The sequence below is a fragment of the Mya arenaria genome, chromosome 2 (assembly GCF_026914265.1).
Source record: "Mya arenaria isolate MELC-2E11 chromosome 2, ASM2691426v1".
In the NCBI taxonomy this organism is placed as follows: Eukaryota; Metazoa; Mollusca; class Bivalvia; order Myida; family Myidae; genus Mya; species Mya arenaria.
In genome coordinates, this window is record NC_069123.1 from 32,909,168 (window position 1) to 32,934,667 (window position 25,500).

The window sequence follows — 25,500 nt, forward strand, 5'->3', positions numbered from 1 at the left end:
ATTTTGACCAGTGACCATTTTGTGACCTTGACATTTGACCTATCGACACACGTCTTATACGCGACACACCGGCCATATACGCTGAGCCAGGTTAGTTTAACATCTCAGATATTCGAGGACAAGTAAAAATACAACGAATTTTGACCAAGATCCTTTTTTTGACAATGTTTTAGCCAAGACAACAACGGACAAGCGCACGCATGCACCTAGACTAACACAAATTCCGTTTTCATTATTTCGGTCTCATCATAAATTCACAATTTTAAGGTGATCAGGTTTCAGAATGCGGCAGAGCAATGTCATGGGCATTTAATGATCTGATGGGCTTAAATACAAAGACGGTGTATAAATCGAACATTTTAATCACATGCACACATTCTGTCCATAACAATCAACATTATGTCCTTTAAAGGAGGCGCATAAATAATCGATACATACATAAGATATGTGGACTTAATTTTGGAAGTTTTAGCCCGTTTGTACGCATTTGTATACGGTTTATATGCGTATTTACATAGTGCTATATCAACATGCTAACACTAGCATATATGAACACAAATATTAATAAACATATCACATATACAGTCCTGTAAATGAAAGTTGAGAGAAGTAAAAATTAGGTATGAAAATAATCAAAGGGCAATAACTGGAAAATTACCATATATAAGTAATGTTTCTTTTACACTGCATTTCTCCTGAACCCAGTCAGTATAAGAATAAAGTTCGAAGTCAATAACTCAGTAACAAGAGTAGTAATGAAGAGAAGTAAAAATGTATAAAAAATAATTAGTAACTCTAAAAATACATTCGCAAAATAATGTTTTCTTTTTTACAGCACTTCTCAACAAAGTCAATATGTGTATGAAGTTATGGAGAGAAATAAAACAATAGGTATACAAAAGTCAAAGGGCAATAACTCTAAAAAATGCCATACACAAAATAATGTTTCTTTAGCACCGCACGTTTTCCCAACACGGTCAATATATGGATGATGTTCAAATTCAATATCTTAAAATATATGGAGTTATGGAGAAAATTCGACTTCTCCCAGTAAAATAGTGATCAAACAAGAGATGTTTGTCAAACATTATGCCCCCCCCCCCCCCCCTGAGCGCCATGTTGTCAGGATTATATGGACAATTGAATGAAATATGCATGGACCGAAATGACAGCTGATTTGTCGCTAACATTGTATGCCGTTGAGGCAGTTTTAAGATTATGACCATTCAAAGTTTGAGGATAGAGTGTGTTATGACCATGACCTTTGACTCTATGACCTCAAAATCCATAGTAGTCATCAGCTGGTCACCAAAAATCTAAATGTTAAGTTTGAGGGCCATGGGTGCAGGCATTGACAAGTTATCACACAGACAAGCAATTTTTTGTTCAAGGTCACTGTAACCTTGACCTTTGATCCAATGACCTCTTAAATCATAAGGGGTCATCTACAGGTCAGACACAACTCCAAGTCAAGTTTGAGGGCCATGGGTGCAGGCATTGTCCAATTATCACTTAAACATTTTCGCATTCAAGGTCACTGTGAACCTGACCTTTGACCCAATGACTAATAAAATCAATAAGGGTCATCTCCTGGTCAGGCCCAACTTACATGTCAAGTTTGATGATCATAGATTCAGGCATTGTTGAGATATCACTGGGAGAAGATTTGTTAACCTTTTTGCGTTAAAGGTTACTGTGACCTCGACCTTGGCCTGATGACCCCCAAAGTCAAGAGGGGTCATCTACTGGTCAGGCCCAACCTTCATGTCAAGTTTGATGACCATAGGTCCAGGAATTGTCAAGTTTACTTTCAAGGTCACTGTGACCTTGACCCCTTAAATCAATAGGGGTCATCTACTGGTCAGGCCCAACCTCCAAGTCAAGTTTGAGGGCCATGGGCGCAGGCATTGTTGAGTTATCACTCGGGCAACCTTTTATCGTTCAAAGTCACTGTTACCTTGACCTTTGGCCCAATGACCCCTAAAATCAATAGGGGCCATCTACTGGTCAGGCCCAACCTCCAAGTCAAGTTTGAGGGCCATACGTGCAGGCATTGTCGAGTAATGACACGGACAACCTTTTACCATTTAAGGTCACTGTGACCTTGACCTTTGGCCCGATGACCCCCAAAAACAAAAAAAGTCATCTACTGGTCAGGCCCAACCTCCAAGTCAAGTTTGAGGGCCATGGGTGCAGGCATTGTCGAGTAATGACACGGACAACCTTTTACCATTCAAGGTCACTGTGACCTTGACCTTTGGCCCGATGACCCCCAAAAACAATAGGGGTCATCTACTGGTCAGGCCCAACCTCCAAGTCAAGTTTGAGGGCCATGGGTGTAGGCATTGTCGAATTATCACATGGACAACTTTTTACCATTCAAGGTCACTGTGACCTTGACCTTTGGCCCGATGACCCCCAAAAACAATAGGGTTCATCTACTGGTCAGGCCCAACCTCCAAGTCAATTATGAGGGCCATGGGTGCAGGCATTGTCGAGTTATCACTCGGACATCCTTTTACCATTCAAGGTCACTGTGACCTTGACCTTTTGCACGATGACCCCCAAAAACAATAGGGGTCATCTACTGGTCAGGCCCAACTTCAATATCACTCGGACAAGCTTTAAAATTATTTTACCATAAAAGGTCACTGTGACCTTGACCTTTGACCCGATGAGCCCTAAAATCAATAGGGGTCATCTACTGGTCAGGCCCAACCTTCATGTCAAGTTTGATGACCATACGTCCAGGAATTGTTGAGTTATCACTCGGACAAGCTTTGGTCTACCGACGGACCGACCGACCGACCGACATGCCTGTGCAAAGCAATATACCCCTCTTCTTCGAAGGGGGGCATAAAAACAATAGTAAAAGATACTATACACAAAATATTGTTTGAATCTGAACACAATGCTACATCTTCGGGACAAAATAGATTTACCGGACAATTCAACGCGCTCGTCAATTTGTGATTTGATATTTTCGCTTAGATTGACATAAAAGTCGCAACCATGCACACCATAATTTTGATAGACAAGTCGAACCAGTTTTATTCCCCGCTGTTTCACATTACATTAAGATTAAGTTATTTACAGAACGATTTCCTGTATGTTAAAATAAATATTGAAGGAAAATATTTATGAAATGTACACTATATTTTAATTAACATTTAGAATAAATGTATGGGTACAATCGAAATGACTCTTTCGTCAACAAAAACTATTACATCTAACCGGAAAATGCTGATCACAACCTGAAATCCTGTTCCAAGTCAACATATTCATATTGTTAAACAATGTAACGATGTCAATATTTTCACTGAGCATACTTTTCTTCCACCTTAATCGTGTAATTTTGATGTGCGTTTTATTTGCTCAACAAACCAAATATTTATTTGTATAAATATATATAAGGACAACACTTTTCTTGATTGATATGAGAAGGTAACCAAACTAAACAATTGACAAACACAATTGTCTGAATTCTGAAAGCATAGTATCATGTAGTCGAAATATGTTTTGAAGATATCATAAGCAATGGCAACACACGTACGTTAATCATCAACAATGGAAATTTGCAGAATATACACACGTACGATAATCATTATCAACAATGGAAATTTGCAGCATATACACACGTATGAAAGTCATTATAAACAATGGCAATTTGCAAAAATTTACACACATATGTCAATAATTATAAACAATGGAAATTTGCAAAAAATACACACATATGCCAATCATTATAAACAAAGGCAATTTGCAAAATATACATACGTATGCCAGCCTAAAAACATCTTTAAAAAACAGTAACAGTACCTGATAAAATGATAACCTTAAATTAGTACTGCATAAATGTTTTAAGGCTATCATATTTCTGACCTACTTGCGACTCGATCTTAGCAATCAGTTTCATCAATCAATATCAGCACACGTATGCCAATCATAACAGGCGATGACAATTTGCACAATATTCACACGTATGTCGACATAGAAAATAAATTTGCAATAAACAGTATCAAATAAAAATACAAAACCAACATGTATTTAGAAAACTTCATAAAAAGGCTATCATATTTCAATCATTATCAGCAATGGCAATCAGAGAATAAAGACACATACATGAAACACTATCAACAATTGAATCTTGCAAAATTGTCAACTTACGTCAATAATTATCAGCAAAGCCAATTTTAATTCGGTGTCCGCGTTACAATATGCTATTTGTTTGTATAAACAAAATGCTGCTGACGCACATTCTCACTGGTCCGACCCAGTGTTTGACCTGACATGACCCATAATCACCCTGTTCATAAATGGCATGCTGCGAAATTTTCTGACTGAGTTTCTTGAAGATTGGATGCACTGATGAATTTGTAAAAGAAAAAAGAAACTTTAACATATTTTCTGTTTAATACTTCACCTAGTGCCCTACTTTTTTTACCTGAAATGACCCATATTGACCGAGTTTCCTGAAGACTGAATAAATGTTTTCCTTGATTTGACGTAGTTATCTAGTTTTTTACCCGAGATGATCCGAATTCACACTAGTCTTAAGTTTCATACTGACAAATATTCCGACCAAGTTTCATGATGTAAAAAACATTCTTTCACGACACCCGAAAGCCCACCCGCCTAGTTTTCGCTAATCTATAAAACATGTTTTCGATGAAAAATCGGGCTTAAAATTAATCTTAAAACAACAACAAAGATATAATTTTGAAAACAATTCACAATCTGATATAAAACCTTTTGCATCAGGAAGACCTATCACCGTTTGGTCTGAATGCAAAAGTTCTTGACTGTCTTGTTGTCATTCCGTGTAGTTGAAATGCCATTTACTTCAGGTTTACACACAATCGATAAACCAATCTCTAGAAAAAAATGTAAAATAAAAGAGGTCATATAGATACTGGTTGAAATAATCTTTCGTACATTAATTTGAGAACGACACTTCGAGCAACAGGTTCGTTTATACCTGTTTAATTGCCTCTACTCAAGCAGCTATAGTTTTAATATTTAACTTAATGAGAGAATTCTAGATCATGCAGCATTAGTGAAAACATACGATAATATAAAGCTCATATCAGATGCTTTAAATCTATATTTTAGTTTTGTTAGTGCGTCATTATTAGCAAGATTTGCATATATACCTTTTGTCTACTCCTTAAGGGCTGCAAATATATCAAAGATGTCTCCTGGTGAATTTTTCATCACGGCGACACAAACTTGCTTCAATGTCTTGAGTGTTTCATTCTTCTGTTTTCTCCATTCGAGTAGCACATGGAATACAAAGTCCACTCTTGCATCAAAGTGGTCTTTTCTTATTCGTTTCATATCAACTTGCTTTAATCCAAGCTCTATGCCTATAAGCCAAATCTCTTTGTTTGTTCTCAAAGATGATGCAATCTTTGACACGTGTTGATCAGTTGGAACAATATCTAAATCTACACCTATGAATGTCGTTTCTGCCTTTTCCCTGTCGTCTAGAACATCGCTGTACCAACTCTTCAGATCTTCGTCTGTTTGCATTGCATGTTGGTCACATATCTCGTGATCAACACAACAAATTTCTCCATCTGTAAGTAGGGCATTTACTCGGAAAAGTCCGACGCCTGGTTCATTTATATTAGGACACTGAACATATTCTTCGTATGGTGTTGTTTTCGCGAAGTTCTTTGACCTTGGTAAAAGGCCCAGGATCGCCATCAAGTTGCTGTACAAAATACGTCTGACATCCGTACAAACACCGGAATCTATTGCTTGTTTCTTATGCTTCGACATAAATGACATCCTTGCATAGACGATGTGGTCGACGAACCATAATCTGAGCTGAGCCTGACTGTTCACTTTAAACACGCCGAAGTTATTGTACATCATATTTTTCCTGTTCAGTTTTGCAATTTCCCAGTTCCTAATGCAAGCAGCTAATAGCCTGTGGAAAATAGCTGGTGGCATAAAATTGTCTTTGAAAACAAAACAGAGTGCTTCAGTGTTTTGCCATTTTGGTGGATTTGTTAATTCTTCCCGATCATCTTTAGGCTTTGCTTTGAGCTGGCAAGGTAAAATGTGAAAGTTTGTACCTGAATGGAGAGGCGCACAAATGGGGCCTGTGTAATTAAGATCCACACAGCTGGTGTCATCTTGTTGAACTCTGTCTTCATCTTGTTCTTCATAATCTTCCAAATGTATTGGCTTGGACATAATATTTAAGTATTCCATGTATTCAACGACAACATCAGCGTTGGCTTCGATCTGTGGAGCACTGTGCGTCAAAATTGCCTGCAGCAGTTGCTGTTCTAATATAGCAGACCCTTTGTATCTTTGCCACTCTTTAAGGAGCTTTGGTGGTACATGTTTCTCTTTGTGGTTGATGAAGCACTTAAAGGCTTCAATGATCCATTGTGGGGACAAAATGACATGATTTTTCAATTCCGTTGTGTTAAAGTAAAGGATGTTCCCATACATGTGCTGAATTTCCAAGAACAACTGTAGCTGGGCACTTTCCAAAGGCTGTGGGTTCTCTCTGTTTGCAGCTTCAACCTCACGCAGTGTTACCATTTCTATTCCGTCCCCTCTCATTTGTTCAAAGGTTTTCTCAAGCTGTATCCATTTCAGCGGATGCTTTTCATTCCAATAGGGTTGGACTTCAGCCACCTTTTTGACTTCATTTCTGATTTCATCAAAAACTGGGTCTTTTGCATCAAGATTGTTCACGAGAAATTTTCTATCATGCACATGCTTTAAAACATTTGTGTCAATAAATGGTCTCAATGCTTCATTAAAGAAGGCATTCATGTGTTCTTCTTTGTCTTCATCTGTGCCGGACATCTCGTCCTTATGAGTGCCAATCAGGATGACCGTTGGTTTATCTTCGTGTTCTTGATCATGAATTGAGCTGTACATGTGGATGGAATTCAGCCAAAACTTGAAGGCATCCAGACAGGTGAACTTTTCATGAACCAGACCAGCCAATGATTCACTTTCTTCAACAAGATCACTTAATTTTTTTGTCATATTCATCAACAAAAGGTAAATTGACCGCTTGTTCAAGAAAAAGTGGTGGGTTGAATAGTACAAATTCTGCCCTGCAAAGTCCCACACTGAAACAAGTGGTGGATTTCCTTGGATGTCTGTTTCTTTTATGATTTCTTCATGAGCTTTGGTAGGAATTGTTCGAGGAATTTCTTCTCTTGGTTCTATTTCATCTGGTTGAACAAATTTCTTTAACTTCTCCAAGTCAACTTGAACATTAACAGGAGGCTGAACAGTCTCCTTTACTTGTGTATTTTCCTCAGGCGGTTCAGATACATCCATATTTTCTTCCTGCTGTTGTTCATGCTCTACAACAGGCGTAATAGAATCAGGAAAGTCATACTGTTGAAAAGCCCGTTCTAATGTACGTTGTACATTTCGTTTCTGCGTCAAGGCCAGCTTTTTCCATTTTTCATTTTCAATCTTACACAAGTGTACATCAATGCCTTCAGTACTTAATGGATATTGCTCATTAACCGGAATCTGTGTTGGTCTATTATTCTTTAAAGCGTCAATTAGGTTATTGACAAGGGATGTTTTTCCAACGGAAAACATGCCGACAACCATTGCTCGAATTCTTTGTACCTCTTCATGGCCCTCTCGTAAAGCTCTAGCATACATGGCAAGTTTTTTGTCATCCAATCCTTTAACTTCCATTGGCATCTTTTCATCAACCTCTGGTTCTTCTGGCTCATCCTCATTATAGATATCTTTCATAATGGCCTCTGCCAATCCTTGCTTGTTCCAGCAAAGAAGGAATATTCGGAGAATTTGCTTCGTTTCTTCAAGGCTTACACCAAGCTTCACAGACACAACATTTACAAAGTTCCTCATTATTTCAGACACAATTCTCAAGCTCTGGTCTCCTTTTTCGATGCTTTCTTTGGCTACCTGCTTTATCTCATCATCAAGTTGGGTTTTTCCGATTTCAGAGAGGTTAGCCCTTACTTCCTTTAGAATGTTAACCACTTCTTTAGTCTGCTCATCATCATTCTGCATCAGGCTGTCTTCTGAGCCTCCGTTGTCAGCCATGATGAATCAGGCGACGATTTAGACTGAAAATAGAATATTATGCACAGTGTGATGAGTTGAAGAGATACTTACTCTTCGTTGTTTAATTAATACGAATATAGTCGATTGGATAGCTCGGAAGACATGTCAAAGGTTTCAATGCAAAACATGATGTATTTGCTATGATATTGATTTAAATGTGGTTACATGCAAAACATAAACCAGATTTTGTAAGAAGAAGAATTATGGCCATAATTTGCATTATATGTAAAACAGAGTTATTTAACTCGATTATATATGTAGGTTTGGTGGTTGGGTTCCGTTGTGTAAAGTATCAAAGTAATACATCAAGTAATTGCCGAGATATTAAACTATGATTTTAAGTCAAATAAAAAGGGCAATCTTGCATTATATGGAATCTGGAAGAGTACCAACCAAGAAACATTTCTGTGAACTTTGGTTGAGATTGTCCCAGTGGTTTAAGAGTTGTTTGAAGGAAAATGTTGACGACGGACGGAAGGACGACGTACAATCATCCTATAAAATAGCTCACGTTCAGCTTTTTCTGCTCAGGTGAGCTAAAACTAGAGCTGTCACAGGAGTGACGAATACCCCCAAATGCCGCCTGGACACAGGAATGGCAAACCATTCCTTTGAAAAGAGGCCATAACTCCAAGGTTACTGCATACTGCATCTTCTTTTATCATGCATGTATTGTTTAATTTAAATCTGTTGAGTAATTTAGAAGTTACACTGCTACTTGACCTGTATCTTCTGATGTTACACCTGTGTACCAAAAATTGTTCAAATCTGTCTAGCCTTTCATGAGTTATCGTCCGGAAACCGTTTTTCTATTTTTAGTAACAGTGACCTTGACCTTGGCCCCACCAGCCCCAATATCGAACTTGACCTGTATCTTCTGATGTTACACCTGTGTACCAAAAATTGTTCAAATCTGTCTAGCCTTTCATGATTTGTCGTCCGGAAACCGTTTTTCTATTTTTAGTAGCAGTGACCTTGACTTTGGCCCCACCAGCCCCAATATCGAACTTGACCTGTATCTTCTGATATTACACCTGTGTACCAAAATTTTTTCAAATCTGTCAAGCCTTTCATGAGTTATCGTCCAGAAACCGTTTTTCTATTTTTAGTAACAGTGACCTTGACCTTGGCCCCACCAGCCCCAATATCGTACTTGACCTATATCTTCTCATGTTACACCTGTGTACCAAACTGTATATTCTGATGTTACACCTGTGTACCAAAAATTGTTCAAATCTGTCTAGCCTTTCATGAGTTATCGTCCGGAAACCCTTTTTCTATTTTTAGTAACAGTGACCTTGACCTTGGCCCCACCAGCCCCAATATCGAACTTGACCTGTATCTTCTGATGTTACACCTGTGTACCAAAAATTGTTCAAATCTGTCTAGCCTTTCATGAGTTATCGTCCGGAAACCATAAAAACCGACAGACCGACCGACCGACAGACAGACAGACAGACAGACAGACCGACCGACCGACCGACCGACCGACCGACAAGACCACTCCCATATACCCCCTCAAACTTCGTTTGTGGGGGTATAACTAAGGTGAGCATAAAGACAATCTTTGCCCTTTTGTTTAAAATATGACTGGAATTATTTACATAGGCAAGTTGTACCATTCATACCAAAAGCTAGTCTGTGGTTTCATGATAAATAGGCCTGGTATGTCATTACGATGGTTTAATCATCGCTGTTATAGTTAAGTGTGATCTTATTGTTTCCATACTTTTTTAACAATATTCGCATTGAACTGGGTACACTTGGGCAATTATCAACAAAAAGCCATGAACAACAATGTATTATTCTATAAATAAAACATTTATTTAGGAAAATTTACAATCATAGGAGTTACACAGTATTTACAATATGACACAATTATCATTAATGTTTGTGTCTGTAACACAAATGACAAAGCCATGAAAATATATATTTACATTGAAATGTTACAAATTGTAAACAATGATGAATTTAATCAAGAGCTGTCATAAGACAGCGCGCTCGACTTCGCCGCTTTGACTTAGAAGTGAATACATTAACAATGTAATATTACTAAGTTTGGTCTATTTATGTCAAACCTAACTTAAATTATTCAATACATAAGGTGACTTTGATGCTGCCCTCCCAACACCCGAAAAATGACGCAAGTCATTCAAATAACTTGATTTCCCATTAAGAAAATGTGGTCAAGAATATACAAACATGCCTTTTAAAAGAAATTAAAATAAAATAAAAATAAAATAATAATAAAAAAAAAATAGTATAGCCCTCTTTGTTTTCCCTTGGTAAAAAACTGGTTAAGAATGTAAAAATGTGCCTGTCAAAAGAAATTTAAAAATAAAATTATTCAAGGGACATAATTTGTATTTAGGGTTAAAATGGAGTTATGTTTCTTGTTGTAAGATGGTCATAAATAATTTTGAATTTTATTAAGTGCATTGAATGAAAGGAATAGAAGTATTTTTTTATTAAAATCCCAACTTGCCCTTAACTTTTACTTGCCTAAAACTTTAACCTAAGTCAATCAGGGGCCATAACTTGTATTAAGGAAATGGAATTATGTAACCTCATTGGGTGTTAGTCCTGAACAATTGTGTGTAGTATTAAGTCAATTGAATGAAGGGTATAGAAGTTATTTATAAATATCCCAACCTGCCCTAAAACTTTAACCTAAGTTCCATAGTCAATCAGGGGTCATAATTTGTATAAAAGATAATATGGAGTTATCTAACCTCATTATGTGATGGCTCTGAACAACTGTGTGAAGTATTAAGTCAATTTAATGAATGGTATTGGAGTTTTAAGTGAAAATCCCAACTTGCCCTAAACCTTTAACCCGCCCTAAAACTTTAACCTAAGTCAATCAGGGGCCATAACTTGTATTAAGGATAATATGGAGTTATGTAACCTCATTGTGTGATGGTCCTGAACAACTGTGCGAAGTAATAAGTCAATTGAACAAAGGGTATAGAAGTTATTTATAAATATCCCAACCTGCCCTAAAACTTTAACCTAAGTTTCATAGTCAATCAGGGGCCGTAATATGTGTAAAGAATAATATGGAGTTATCTAACCTCATCTTGTGATGGCCCTGAACAACTGTGTGAAGTATTAACTCAATTGAATGAAAGGTATTGGACTTATAAGTGAAAATCCCTGGGGCGAATAGTATAGCCCACCTATTCTTCGAATAGTCGAGCTAAAAATGAAATGTTTAAAGTTTTCCATCTTTTTCAAATTAAATAGTATTCTGACATTGTACCGGTAGCTTAAAAGTTGATCCAAATTAAAACTATGGCGAACAGTAAACACCATCTTTTCAATGACTTTTTCATTGTTTTTCACTTTCTTCACTGACATTATCCGAAAAGTGTAGTTAAAACTTACATCCTATATTTTAATTTCTTGCAATTAGTAAACTCATTTACATTCGCACAATGAATACATTGGTGAAAGTTTAATAGTTCAGAAATACTGAAAATCGTGTGACTGTAATGACATTTTTTCGATGAATTGTATAGGAGAAATGTTTTCCATAGTACGGAATCAAGGGTCTTAATCAAACTGAAAAACTCTTACCAAGTCAGAACAATTATTTTATTAGACAGGGCTTCCATCAAAGGAAGTTTGGAAGTATATTACTCCCTAGAAATGGGTGTAAACTTCCAAAATTGATTCTTTGGAAGTACAAAAATTTCCATAATTTCAAAGAAAACTTCCAAAGTTGAAAGCTTGGAAATTCAAAATATCAAAACCTTTTGTCAATATTACTTTTGAGGTCACAAATGCAATTAGTTTAACTGTTTTTAAGTAAAACTAATGAATATACGTCGGTCAATTTGGCAATTTAAAGTTGCAAATTATTTGATTTTTAATATACTTGATTAAAAAATAGTTGAAAAAGATATTGTATTCGGGAGACTTAAACTTCCACATTTCAGTGTACAACTTCCAAAATTGATTGACAGGAAGTTCATACTTCCAGTTTCAAATTCTTAATGGAAGCCCTGACTAGAACTAGATATTGTTTTATATAAATGTGATGGACACGGAAATAAAACAAACAAGTTTTTTTGACCTTCAAAGATTTTAAAACATGTCAATTGCGTTCATTTTCAGTTAAAAATTAAGAGCAAAACACAAACTGTTATACCTTGATATATGATGTTTGTAGCCGTTTATTATAGATATTAGAAATCAGCAAGCAGATAACATTATGGGTAAGGGAGCTATCAGAAAACTAGCTTTTTTGTTGTTTGGATATTCCTAAAAGAATGATGATGCAAATTTTCATCATGATACAATGCGCATCTGTTACAGTTTATGCTAAATAAACTTAACTAGAAGCGCCGCAATGTGACGAAACCAGGTTTTTGTTATGGGCAATCAGAAATTATAGCCAATTAATTTGTTGTATGAGCAAGTTCAATCTGCAGCTTCATATAAGCTATATTCACACTAAGATTCATCACTATCCATCAATTCTAACTAAGATGTTGGGCAGAAAAACATTTTTCTATTTTTAGGAACAGTGACCTTGACCCCCACCTCCCAAGCTAGCTCTTCACATAAGCTACTTTCGCTCTAAGTTTCATCAATATTTATCAATGCTAACTAAAGTTATTGGGCAGAAACCATTTTTCTATTTTTAGTAACAGTGACCTTGACCCCACCCCCCTCAAAAGAAATTCCAAGCTTGCTCTTCACATAAGCTACTAGTACCTACACACAAATTTCGTCAATATCTATCAATCCTAACTAAAGTTATTGGGCAGAAACCATTTTTCTATTTTTAGTAACAGGCGACCTTGACCTTAGCCCAACACCCCTCAAAAGCAATCCCATGCTAGCTCTTCACATAAGCTACCTACACACCAAGTTTCATCAATATCTGTCAATGTTAACTAAAGTTATTGGGCAGAAACCATTTTTCTATTTTAAGTAACAATGACCTTGACCATTTTTCTATTTTAAGTAATAGTGACCTTGACCTTAGCCCCATCCCCACTCAAAAGCAATCCCAAGCTAGCTCTTCACATAAGTAACTTACACACCAAGTTTCGTCAATATCTATCAATGCTAACTAAAGTTATTGGGCAGAAACCATTTTTCTATTTTTAGTAACAGTGACCTTGACCTTAGCCCCATCCCCACTCAAAAGCAATCCCAAGCTAGCTCTTCCCATAAGCTACCTACACACCAAGTTTCATCAATATCTATCAATGCTAACTAAAGTTATTGAACAGAAACCAATGTTTGACGCCCGCCCGCCCGCCCGCCCGCCCACCCGACGACAACCTCATTCTAATAACCCGGTTTTCGTTAAAAACCTGGTTAAAAACAGGCTTAAATGATTAAAACTTAAATGTTCTGACTGCAGCTTTAAATTCGGTTATAAGTTTATGAGTACAAAAACACATATTTACAACCAAGCCTAACATCGAAGCAATGCCGATCTACCTTCGGTGTGTAATAATCAATACATTTCTATACGAGTGTTCTAAAATATCAAAACATTTATCATATCCAAAAAAGAAACACCAGCAACAATCCAGTCTGTGATCACAAAACTCACGCCACATTTGTCAGTTTCGGAGTTTCTACAAGACAGCACCCTGAAAAAATATTATACACATATTTTATATCAAGTAACAAGTACTTACAGTAAAGCTCTGGTCCCAATTTCTTAAAACTTCATAGCTCAACAGATTTATGTTGCTTATTTCAATTAGCATAAAAACATTGAATGTTGATAAACGATTTTTTTAATTGCGGCCATAATATTTTTTTTTGGAAGTATAAAAACTCTGAATGAAGTCAATATTGCTCATATTCCTGAAAACTAAAATAGGGGTCTTAGCTCAATCCTGTTATAAGGGACTTAAAGCTGCACTCTCACAGATTGAACGTTTTAACAACTTTTTTATTTTTTGTCTTGGAACTAACCTATGTATGCGAAAATCCATGGACACCAGTTATATAGGACTGCTGACAAAAAATGAGATCGCAGATTTTTATATATAAGTTCAAAAATCGATGTTTTATGCATTTTCTTTAAACCGTTAGTAACGGTTTAAGCCATAAAACATTAATTTTTGAATGGAAATATGAACAAGAGGCCCAAAAGGGCATATGCTCTACTGGCTGGGTTTGTGTGGTCAACATCACTGTTTTCGAAAAGAACCAACCCCTTATGGGTATCTGAATACTCAAAACTGAAGACTGTATCATGTTCGCAAGCATTTATTACACAATAGCATTTTTTTATACTATCAAGGCCCATAATCTAATCATTTCAAGGCCCATAAACTAGGCATGCATGGGCAGATCTAGTTGGTTTTCGAAAGAAACCCAGCTCTAATTGATATCCAAATACTGTACAAGTTTCATCAAGATACAATCAAAACTGAAGACTGTATCGTGTTAATGAGCAATTGTTTACTGACATACTGATTTTTTTTACTATCAATGCCCATAATCTAGGCATGCATGGGCGGATGGTTTTCGAAATGAACCGAGCTCTTATGGATATGTAGATACTGTACAAGTTTCATCGAGATAAATCAAAACTGAAGGCTGTATCGTGTTTACGAGCAATTGTTTACTGACACACTGATTTTTTTAAACTATCAAGTCCCATAATCTAGGCAGGCATGGGCGGATCTGGCTGGTTTTCGAAAGGAACCGAGCTCTTATGGATATGTAGATACTGTACAAGTTTCATCGAGATACAATCAAAACTGAAGGCTGTATCGTGTTAACAAGCAATTGTTTACTGACACACTGATTTTTTTATACTTTCAAGGCCCATAATCTAGGCATGCATGGGCGGATCTGGCTGGTTTTCGAAAGGAACCGAGCTCTTATGGATATGTAGATACTGTACAAGTTTCATCGAGATACAATCAAAACTGAAGGCTGTATCATGTAAACGAGCAATTGTTTACAGACGCACGGACGCACATACTACGTACACATTACCATTGCATAAGCTCTTCTTGCCTTTGGCCAGTAGAGCTTAAAACTACGATCTGATTTTTTGTCAGCAATCTTATATCATTGGTTTGAAGATGTTTACGCAAAAATTTGCTCTTGCCAAGACAAAGGTAAAAAAGTTGTAAAAATGGTAAATCTGTGAGAGTGCAGCTTTAAAAGTTTCGAGAAGCCCGGTGGTCAAAGTACAAAGGACAAGCTCAAAAATCAGCCTAGCATTCATCAGTCTTGATACCTTATATCAACACAAAACGTGATCAGAATCTGTCAGAAAAATACTTTTCTAAATTATATAACACTTCAGATGGTTAAAGGAGTGAACTTATAATCTAACCTTAATGTGAAATCTTTTTCGAACTTCAATTGTAAGTTTAGCCTCAATCTATTCGCAATATTGGGTGTGGGGGGATGTTACTATTTTTCCCTTTTTGCCAAAACAAGCTATTTTTTCCCTATGAAAGCCCCTGCCGCCATTCTCTTAAAAGTGGAGAAAAAAACCCATAGAACTCATTACCAATTTCAACTTACCATTTTCACTCCAATACTTTGCAAGCCATTCCAGATCTGTGCTTAAACTGAAATGCGTATGAATATTTACTACAATGTTAAAACAAAGCACCAACACAATTATGCCAAAATATAGTATAGCCTGAATAATTGATATTGCTACATATACATGCATTAAATATTATATATTAAATGAAGAGATGTTTGTCAAGCATTTTGCCCCCCATCTCCACTGAACACAGACTATAGATACATGCTTGAATGGTACAAATTGCGTTGATAAACAAGCAAATTATGACCTAGTTTCTGACCTCAACTAGTCATTGATATTATCAAGGAAAACATTCTGATAATTTCATAAATATAGGACATATTGCCTCTAATATGTAAGATTTTTTCTAATATTAGACCTACATTTAGTAACCTATAGTTTTTAAACCACACGACACTGTTTCAAATTAATCCTAGAGTTCATCAAGGAAAACATTCAGCAAGTTTCATGAATATTTGACAAAATGTAATTATTCTAAAGTGTTTAAAAGATTTTTCCTCAGATTTGACCTATTGACCTTGTTTTTGATCCTATATGAGCCACATTCAGGAGTCGAGATTTTATTAAGGAAAACATTCTGATCAAGTTTCATGAATATAGGACCAGATATATTGGCCCTAGTATGTTCCTACCATTTTCTCTAAGATTTGAAATAGCAAAATAGTTTTTGGCACCTAGTTTCAAATTAATCCTAGAGTTCATCAAGGATAACACATTTAACATGTTTGTTTTTTCCGAAAAGTTTCAAGAATATTAGACCAAATATAATATATCCAGTGTTCACGAACAACTGTTCTCACATATATATCAGCCTTTGTTAGGTACTTTCCCATTACTCCCATTATAAAAAATACCCACTTATGCCCTATTTAGTACCCAATATATACCCAATCATGTGTGCGGATTAAATGACGGAAGGACAAACAATGCCAAATCAATATTCCCCTCCCGAAACCTACAGTCTAGCGTGGGATAATCATTTAATGCACATTTTAAAGAATATCATGAACAAATTAAACTTACCACATAACTTAGGTCATCCTTTACAAACGACACACAGACTTCTGCCACTATCGACTTTGTATTCTGGGTATTGACTGGACATTCTGGCCCAACTCCTCCTTACAGACCCTGTTTGTATTAACGACACAAGAGTACAAAATAAATCAAATGGTAAATGGTTTTCAATCATAGGTATACATGTGTAGCAGGGTTTGTATGTTGGAGAGTTTTGTTTGTTTTCGTCTAAACAAAAACTCTAATATTCGAGTGATAACATGGAGGTTGGGTTGAACCGTGCTGTACCTATTGTGCAGATTCAATTACATGCAGGTTAATAATTGAAGGTCGTCCTTGACAACATTGTACACAAATACGGTTTCTTCACCCACTACAATCATGATCGTTTCAATAACTTTGGTTGTGGGTGTAGGTACTATAACTTAAAATGGATTGTCCTATGATCGCTATGAAAGCCTTTTGATTTTATGTTACAGTAAAACTGCAATCCCTCGAAGACGCCGGGAATTGAGCAAAACCCTCGAGTGATCCGATGTTTCCATTTTAGTCTGTAATGAATGTCTTACAATGTATTTTCAAAGTTTGAAGTCATCAGTTTAATTCGACATCGATTATGAATTGCAGTGTGTAAATCGCTCATACATGTATATTCAAAAGCTGCACACTATATGTCTAAAGAAAAATGAAAAAAAAATTAATTAAAAAGCAAAGTTTAATGTTATTTAAAAAGAAATTGTAGACAAACAACATAAGAATATGATTTATTTCTCTTCATTAACTTTTCACAATTATCTCCTAAACTGCCCTTATCAAGTATTAGCGGTCATGCGTAAACGGGGATAATCGTTTTTTCATACCTTTTCAAATTCAATTTCATCTGTCATTGCAATTTTTACAACTTGCGAAAATGTTAGCAACTGCCAATTGTCTTTTATTTTGGAACATGCTTTCGGGAAAGTGTATTGATTTGTGTATTTTGGACTGGCAATGGTGCTCGTCTCCTTGACTTATTTAGGTTTCAATAAATAATGTGCGATATAAGTGAAAAGCTTAGTTATTTATCCAAATGTTAGCTAAAGAATGGTTACGCCTATTCAATTTGATACCATTCCAATATATGAGAGTAACTACTTTGATACCATTCCAATATGACAGTAACTTCTAACTTCTTTGATACCATTCCAATATGAGAGTAACTACTTTGATACCATTCCAATATGAGAGTAACTACTTTGATACCATTCCAATATGAGAGTAACTTCTTTGATACCATTCCAATATGAGAGTAACTACTTTGATACCATTCCAATATGAGAGTAACTACTTTGATACCATTCCAATATGAGAGTAACTACTTTGATACCATTCCAATATGAGAGTAACTACTTTGATACTATTCCAATATGAGAGTAACTAATTTGATACCATTCCAATATGAGAGTAACTACTTTGATACATGATTCCAATATAAGAGTAACTACTTTTCCGGTTATTGCGTAGGCAAAAACAAAGAAACCACTCTCAAACATTGTATAAGTTAAAATTGAGAAAAAATAACTTATTTTACTTATGTAACTTTTTTAAATCTTTTTTTTTTGCATTGACTGTCAAACTGAAACATATTCATTATCATATGTTTAGGTTTTATGATGACGATGTTTGCAGTTTAATCTTTCTGAAATAATTTAACAGTTTTGTATTTGTAGAGAATTGTTGCCTGTGCTTTTACGAATAAATTAATGTACGTTCATCACTTCTTTCCAGTGGTATGACCAACTTATCTGGCTAATGTTTTTCTTTTCTTTTTATAGCCGTGGCGTATATATTCAGAATCACTTTAGATGCCATACTTTTTATTTTCGCCACGTGACTACCCATGAGTTCTTAACTTAACTGCATGATATCAATAGCGTTATGTTTAATTGATTATAGCACAATTCATATATACATGTACAGTTTCCACTGCATCATGATGAATTAACATACATGTATAAATGAAATAAAACACACAAAAACATGATGCTTGTCACCACTTACTTGTCATCTTGCTTGAATGCAAGTTTGTGGTTTAAGTCTTTCAGTGTTTTCATTTTCATTTGACAAACATGTATAAATGAAATAAAACACAAAGAAACATGATATTAATCACCACTTACATGTAGCTTGCTTGAACGCAATTTTGCAGCTTACAGTCTTTCAGCTTTTTCATTTTCTTTCTTGCCAAATGACAACCAAACGGAAACTACACTAATGCTATAAACAAAAAACATTCAAATGATAACTGAACATTTTTATGTTTTCTGACAAAGTTAACAACAAAATGTAAAATTATGAAAATGGCATAAATATAAAAATATTGTAACATTTCATGACTGGTTTACACATTAACTTTTAAATTTAAACAAGAGATGTTTGTCAAACATTATGCCCCCCTGAGCGCCATGTTGTCCTGATTATTTGGACAATTGAATGAAATATGCATGGACCGAAATGACAGCTGATTTGTCACTGACATTGGATGCCGTTGAGGCAGTTTTAAGATTATGACCATTCAAAGTTTGAGGATAGAGTGTGTTATGACCATGACCTTTGACTCTATGACCTCAAAATCCATAGGAGTCATCAGCTGGTCACCAAAAATCTAAATGTTAAGTTTGAGGGCCATGGAAGCAGGCATTGACAAGTTATCACACAGACAATTTTTTTTCGTTCAAGTTCACTGTAACCTTGACCTTTGACCCGATGACCCCTAAAATAATAAGGGGTCAACTACAGATCAGACAAAACTCAAAAGTCAAGTTTGAGGGGCATGGGTGCAGGCATTGTCGAATTATCACTTGAAACATTTTCGCACATAAGGTCACTGTGAATTTGACCTTTGACCCAATGACTCCTATAATCAATATGGGTCATCTCCTGGTCAGGCCCAACTTCCATGTCAAGTTTGATGATCATAGGTTCAGGCATTGTTGAGATATCACTGGGAGAAGATTTGTTTACTTTTATGCATTAAAGTACTTTGACCTTGACCTTGGCCTGATGACCCCCAAAGTCAAGAGGAGTCATCTACTGGTCGGGCCCAATCTTCACATAAAGTTTGATGACCATAGGCCCAGGAGTTGTCGAGTTTGCTTTCAAGGTCACTGTGATCTTGACCTTTGACCCCTAAAATCAATAGGGGTAATCTTCTGGTCAGGCATAACCTCCAAGTCAAGTTTGAGGGCCATGGGTGCAGGCATTGTCTAGGTATCACTCGGACAACCTTTTATCGTTCAAAGTCACTGTGACCTTGACCTTTGGCCCAATGACCCATAAAATCAATATGGGTCATCTACTTGTCAGGCCCAACCTCCAAGTCAAGTTTGAGGGAGATAGGGTGCAGGCATTGTCGAGTTATCACTCGGACAACCTTTTACCATTCAAGGTCACTGTGACCTTGACCTTTGGCCCAATGACCCCTTAAAACAATAGGGGTCATCTTCTGGTCAGGCCCAACCTCCAAGTCAAGTTTGAGGGCCATGGGTGCAGGCATTGTCTAGTTATCACTCGGACATTTTACCATTCAAGGTCACTGTGACCTTGACCTTTGGCCATATGACCCCCAAAAAACATAGGGGTCATCTACTGGTCAGGCCCAACTTCCATATCAAGTTTGATGGTCTAGGCATTGTTGAGTTATCACTCGGACAAGCTTTAAAATTATTTTACCATTAAAGGTCAGTGACCTTGACCTTTGACCCGATGAGCCATAAAATCAATAGGGATCATCTACTGGTCAGGCCCAACCTTCATGTCAAGTTTGATGACAATACGTCCAGGAATTGTTGAGTACTCACTCGGACAAGCTTTGGTCTACCGACGGACCGACCGACATGTGCAAAGCAATATACCCCTCTTCTTTGAAGGGGGGCATAATAATATGTAACAAAATGAACATACCTTTCAAACAGCCAGTTGATATTTTAGTAAGTTGTCCCTGGTGATTGCGGGAAAATCTACGCATGAGTAAGTGTCGGTGGGCAAATAAGATCGGATATAAATTTTATCAATAGTTTATTGTGCATGTAAGATTTGGGACAGCGTTTAAAGTCACCCAACAAATATTTCCCAACTTATGGTTGTAGTATATATATATGCATGAGCGCCTTCGGATATAATACTTGCCAATAGTATTTGTTTGCTTTTTTATGAATTAAAGCCACACTCTCACATATGTCCAAATGTAACCAAAAGGTCCCTTAAATCGCATTATTCATTTTATTGTGCCTACATGTAGCACCAACCTCAGTGAAAACTAAAGTAATGTAGTGTGTGTGGGTTAGAACCAGCCGCCCGGTTAGCTCAGTTGGTTAGAGGGCCGTGCTAGTGTTCCGGCGGTCGTGGGTTCGAGCCCCACACCGGGCGCACTTTTCCTCCCAGGTTTACTTTACTGGTGGCAGCGGTAAACGGCAGGAGTGCCTTCGTCGGCCATTAAAGGTTAATGGGGGGAGGAGTGTAGTGTGTGTGGGTTAGAACCAGCCGCCTGGTTAGCTCAGTTGGTTAGAGCGCCGTGCTAGTGTTCCGGCGGTCGTGGGTTTGAGCCCCACACCGGGCGCACTTTTCTAGCGTCAACCGCGCATGTGCAAAGCCAATTATTGCGCAATAGGTGTTTTCGCTAAAACCTGACCCGGAAATTTAGCATATTTTATATGCGTCAATGCGAAGAAAAGAAAGGTTAACCAAATGAAATATTAGCATAAATGGGTGGGATTAAGTCCAAATATGGCATATATGACCTACATATTATATAAATGCTGATTTTTAGTAGGGAGAATAAGGTTTGAAAACTAAACAAATCGCGATTTTGTTGAAAACGGCCATATACGCGGATCTTTCTGTGGTTTTAATGAAGTTTGATCATTATTCTAAATAAAATGGGTAACATTTACACCGTACTTAACCGTAATATATGTGAATTTAGGTTATTTTCAATATTGGTGCGCGACCGCGAGGGGAGTTAAGAATGGATAAAATTACCTCCCCTGCCAATCGAGCACTTGCTAATGTGGACGTTTCCTGAACAATTGCAAACAAAAACTAATGCGTATTACTTCGTAATTGCAACAGCGATTTGTATCTGGTAGATGACAATATTGCCGTTTGGTGCAGGTTGGTTATATTGAGTTATTGCATGTATGCATTTATTGAATCTTATTTGTTTGTCTGATAAATTGATGCATTTTTGTGATATCCTTTTCGTACTCAAAATCGTTCGTACTTTTCATACATTTTTTTTGCAATCGATGTTAAATATATAATCTAAAAAAAGCAAAACTAATTTTAGGCAAGGCTTTCTTCTCATTTATCATGCACAAATATTGGTTCCAGTGTCAAACCTGAAAGTAATGTGTATAACTGAGTTAACAAATGGTTTTGTTTAAAAAATAAGTGCATTTGTATTTAATTCATTTTCAGAAGAAACTCACTGACTCCGTGACAGAGTGTGTCCGCCTCGGGCTGGTTCAACTTTGATTTGAGTTTTATTATGAGTGACCGAGACCTATTCACAACTGATATCAGTGGTTCCCAGCTTTGGAGAATGGTATAATGTTAAATATGACAATGATGATGCTATTTATGCATATAACTTATGTCAGGATTACAAACAAGGTGATTTGCAGCTTGTGGTAGAATAATTGTGCTATTTATAAAAGATCAGCTTAAGCAGTATTTAAAGTTCAATGAAGATTATTTGAGCTTTTCAGATATTGACATAGAAACTGGTGTTGGCATAATCCACATTATTTACATGTAAGACACATTTAACAGTGCACATGTTCCAGTTGAAATCCTCTGTGTCTGAGGGTGTTAACTTTCCATTAACATTTATTATTTTCAGGTGCCAGTTTAACACTCTCATCTCATCCCTCATCAATCATGTTTCATTGTTAAGTTAATACTATTAAAAGGCACTCATGTTTCATTGTTAAGTTAATACTAAAAGCATTCATGTTTCATTGTTAAGTTAATACTAAAAGCTAGTGATGGGCAATCGGTTGAATTTTACAATCGATAATCGGTTACAATCGGAGACCATCAACCGATTAGACATCGGCTATAATCGGATATTATAGAGCAGTGGTTGCTAGTGATATACTTGAAGGTAATGGGTATCACTTCGTCTATGTAAGCTGAATTGAATATATAAACCAAACAATAGAACTTACATATTCATTTTTCAGGAAACTAACAAACATAAAACATAATTTTTTTATATTTTTAAGTTAAAAAGAAAAAAAACATTAAATTGAAATGTATACATCAGAAATTTCAAAGTCACCAGTATGAATCTACCAGTAAATGTTTATTTAGAAATATAGTCTGGTCAATGAGATATGGGTTCATTCTACATCTCTTCTTGCTCATCGCCTGTGATCTAGTTACTGTATACCTATTTTGCGTAAGCCTTTTTGCAAAGGCAACAATACGCCTTGCTTATGTCAAGGTTTTCTTTGGTTGGAGGTCCTGGTTTGATTTTTCTAAATGCAAAAAAGAGCCAGACTTTAGATTTTGCTTTCCCACCCGGATAATTGTACAGCATATCTTCATTGTCGTCTGCCATTCTTACGAATTGTACCCAAAGAAAAATGAGCGGAAATGTCGGCAAGATAAAAAAAATCGTATATGATACTGAGTAACCTCCCTTGATAAATTTGTATGATGTTCCGCGATAATCGATTATGATAATTTACAATCGATTATCGCCGATTTTGAAGCTTTCCGATCAATTTTCGATTATAATCGATCATCGGCCCATCACTACTAAAAGCATTCATGTTTCATTGTTAAGTTAATACTAAAAGCATTCATGTTTCATTGTTAAGTTAATACTAAAAGCATGTAGCATGTTGTTAAGTTTAGATGCTTTATAATGTTAACAAATGTTGCTTGCCTAGAACAGTAGATTAGTTTCCGAGTTTTAGTTAAGAAAAGTTAATTATTTTTGAATAAAACATAAGGCAGTTTTTTACATACTAAATGACAAATATCACATTCCATTCTTTGGTTCTTAAGCTAATAATGCTTGCTATTTTGGTTTATTTTCTGTAGATAATGTAAAATAATAACACATGCTAACAACTCTTCAGTTTATCTTCAGAATTGTATTAATAGTTGGTTTATGGGGTAACTTCATAGCTTCTAACCTGACATTATATCATTCTTGCAGTGCATTATCATTTCATAATTGAGAAACTAACCTGTTTAATATGTATTTTTATAAAACTAATGTAAAATATAATGTGATGAACATTTTTTCCCATATAAATGTCTTATATGTATGTTTTGCCTATTTTCAGGTATTTCTGTCTTGGCGCGGCGCACTTCGATTCATCTTAGCAGCATACTAAGAAGTTGCCTGGTCCAATACAAGATACGGGATAGGTCAGTTTAATATGTATTTATATAAAAGTAATGTAAAATATAATGTGATAAACATTTTTCCCCATATTAATGTCTTATATGTATGTTTTGCCTATTTTCAGGTATTTCTGTCTTGGCGCGGCGCACTTCGATTCATCTTAGCATACTAAGAAGTTGCTTGGTCCAATACAAGATACAGGATAGGTCAGTGATGGTTATAGAAGCAGTTTGGAGTGAATTGTGCACTGGAAAAACATTCTAGAGTGGAATAAAAAAACTTGGGTCAGCTTTTTGTGAAAAGTGAAAAAAGTGACTTTCCGAATGTTGATTTTTTGCATAATCTGGAGTTGTTAAATTCTATGTGCTTTGACATAACATATTAAAAGTATACATTTTTGTTATAAGTATGGTTATATCTATCTGAAACAGTAAGGTTTAAGCTGGATTTGATTTTTTTTTAAATCACTGATTGTTGCTAACTTTTCCTCCCAGGTTTACTTTAGTAAGTTTTTCGTTTCCTTTACAGACTGACAAAGAGTGAAAACTTGTAAATAATAAAAATAATATTAAATAGCACTGAACAAGCACGACAATATTATCTTACCGGCTGATTTGGTGTGTATATTCTATTATTTCATTTCTACTTTCTTTTTCGCCATCGTCAAAAAAAAACCAGAAACACTTCAAAACCCTGTACCGTAGGGTAGAAGGTTACGCACTATTAACTTTTTTCAGTTCGTTTGCCTAAAAGTCTCAGTACGTATGGAGGAGTCCCAATTACACATTACCAAAATTAAAGATGTGTGATGGTTTTGTCATGCTAAAGTTATTGTGACGCTGTGACTAAATTTATTTAATATCACTATTTTCGCCTAAGTATCATTCGAATTATGAGCAATGTACATTTACCTACTAATTGAAGGCATGCATCACATAATGTTTTGCAAGTATTAAAATGATAGTTACATGATGTGATTGGACAACGTTATATTAACGTTGTTAACACTTTGAGAGACTCAAATCGCTCAGGGTCGCGTCCCACCTTAAACAATAAAAAAAATGTCCTAACGTTGTAACAACGTAGCTCTGAATAATGTATGACTAATGCACGTTGTGCTTGTTACAGTAACATAAGTGCCACCGTCATGGTTTAAGTTTATTTTATTAATATTCGCACGTGTCAACTCGACCAATATAAAGTGCATGATTCAGAACGTTAGTTTTGAAATATATACTTTTCTTTTCTCCAAAGAAACAGAAATTGTTTTATCAAATTCATTATAATAAATACTTTACATTATATGATACTGGGCAGTTGCCGGACTTGTCTTAAGGATTATTTCAGATTTAATAAACAAGTGGATTCAAGCGTTTATACATATTGCTTATCTTGTTCAGTGATAGGATGACCGATATAATCAGCCAATTATCATGGCCTT

At 36.0% G+C, this 25,500-nt stretch overlaps 1 protein-coding gene and 1 long non-coding RNA gene across 4 annotated transcripts; one reads left to right on the top strand and one right to left on the bottom strand.

Moving 5' to 3' along the window:
• Nucleotides 1-344: 344 nt before the first annotated feature.
• On the bottom strand, nucleotides 345-24,770 carry LOC128203538 (uncharacterized). Of its 3 annotated transcripts, none has more exons than XM_052905001.1 (3): nucleotides 24,666-24,770; nucleotides 5,154-8,090; nucleotides 345-4,874 (listed from the first exon to the last, which is right to left on the bottom strand). In XM_052905001.1, the coding sequence occupies exon 2, from the start codon at nucleotides 8,065-8,067 to the stop codon at nucleotides 5,161-5,163; it is 2,907 nt and encodes a 968-aa protein (XP_052760961.1). In that variant the 5' UTR covers nucleotides 8,068-8,090; nucleotides 24,666-24,770; the 3' UTR covers nucleotides 345-4,874; nucleotides 5,154-5,160. The 3 variants fall into 3 exon arrangements, with proteins under 3 accessions (XP_052760961.1, XP_052760969.1, XP_052760953.1); XM_052905009.1 differs by having other exon boundaries at nucleotides 345-4,884; XM_052904993.1 differs by having other exon boundaries at nucleotides 345-8,090.
• LOC128203557 (uncharacterized) lies at nucleotides 21,462-24,509 on the top strand. The gene is made up of 4 exons (XR_008255974.1): nucleotides 21,462-21,808; nucleotides 22,115-22,241; nucleotides 23,998-24,082; nucleotides 24,184-24,509. It is a non-coding gene; the product is annotated as an uncharacterized LOC128203557 (long non-coding RNA).
• Nucleotides 24,771-25,500: the final 730 nt, after the last annotated feature.